The 842-nt window shown below is 38.0% G+C and overlaps 1 protein-coding gene across 1 annotated transcript in view; it reads right to left on the bottom strand.

Annotated features, from left to right (window-relative positions):
* Nucleotides 1-6: 6 nt before the first annotated feature.
* The window catches only part of LOC119589038 (phenoloxidase-activating factor 2-like), an 8,289-nt gene continuing 7,453 nt past the window's right edge, over nt 7-842 (bottom strand). The window contains exon 7 of the mRNA XM_037937615.1: nt 7-728. Coding sequence (XP_037793543.1) covers nt 591-728 — 138 coding nt within the window. The 3' untranslated portion in view covers nt 7-590. The remainder of the gene's footprint in view (nt 729-842) is intronic.

Raw genomic sequence — 842 nt, 5'->3', positions numbered from 1 at the left:
AAGAGACACAGAACAGTTGCAGCAAATATTACTATGAATAACATAATGTATATAGAAAATAACACTGATACATAAACGCACAGTATGTTTTACCAGCATACACGAATGGGTCTGACACTGAACATTACTTTTTCATAACAGATACATGACTAACACATTGTCATGAACCTTTCCGATATTCATGTGAAATTCATACAAACTGCTTTCACTCTAAGGCGGTTGATAAACTCAACAGCATTTTTCAACTCAGAGATCATCGATTAACGCTTTAAAAAAACACGCGATTAACATGTGGATTCCTTGTATTACCTGATTCCAAATTAATTATTCAGAGAGCTTATTGATTTGGTGACATATGGATGTAAGCAAGAAAGTCAACCTGCGAAATTGCAGTAAAATGAATCGATAGGAGTAAAAAATATATATATATATGTAAAGCAAAATTATCAAGAAGTAAAATACAGATACATAACAATATGAAAAAAGTAATAATGAGAAGTGCTTCATTATTACGCAAAAGATGGCTGGCATATAAAAAGTAATAAATACGGAATAAGGAACACGTTAAAAATTAACGGCAGGAAAGTTCCTTATTTCCCAAGCCTCAAGTCGAATCCCGTGTTTTGCTGAATGGTGCTTCGAATCCATTCCGAAGCTTGGCTCACGGACGCGTATACCCCAGGCATCCCGGCTTGCCCGCACCCGAGGCCCCACGCTACGACGCCGGCCTGCAAGAGGTGGGGGGAGGGGGCAGATTTAGATTCAACATTTAGTGATGAGGCTGTCAGATCAGTTGATTTTGTTTTCTTGCTTGCACTTGTAATTCGACTGTACTTTAGGTG

Source organism: Penaeus monodon, chromosome 25 (genome assembly GCF_015228065.2).
Source record: "Penaeus monodon isolate SGIC_2016 chromosome 25, NSTDA_Pmon_1, whole genome shotgun sequence".
In the NCBI taxonomy this organism is placed as follows: Eukaryota; Metazoa; Arthropoda; class Malacostraca; order Decapoda; family Penaeidae; genus Penaeus; species Penaeus monodon.
The sequence above is the reverse complement of the archived record's forward strand: the minus strand, read 5'-3'. Positions and strand labels throughout refer to the sequence as shown.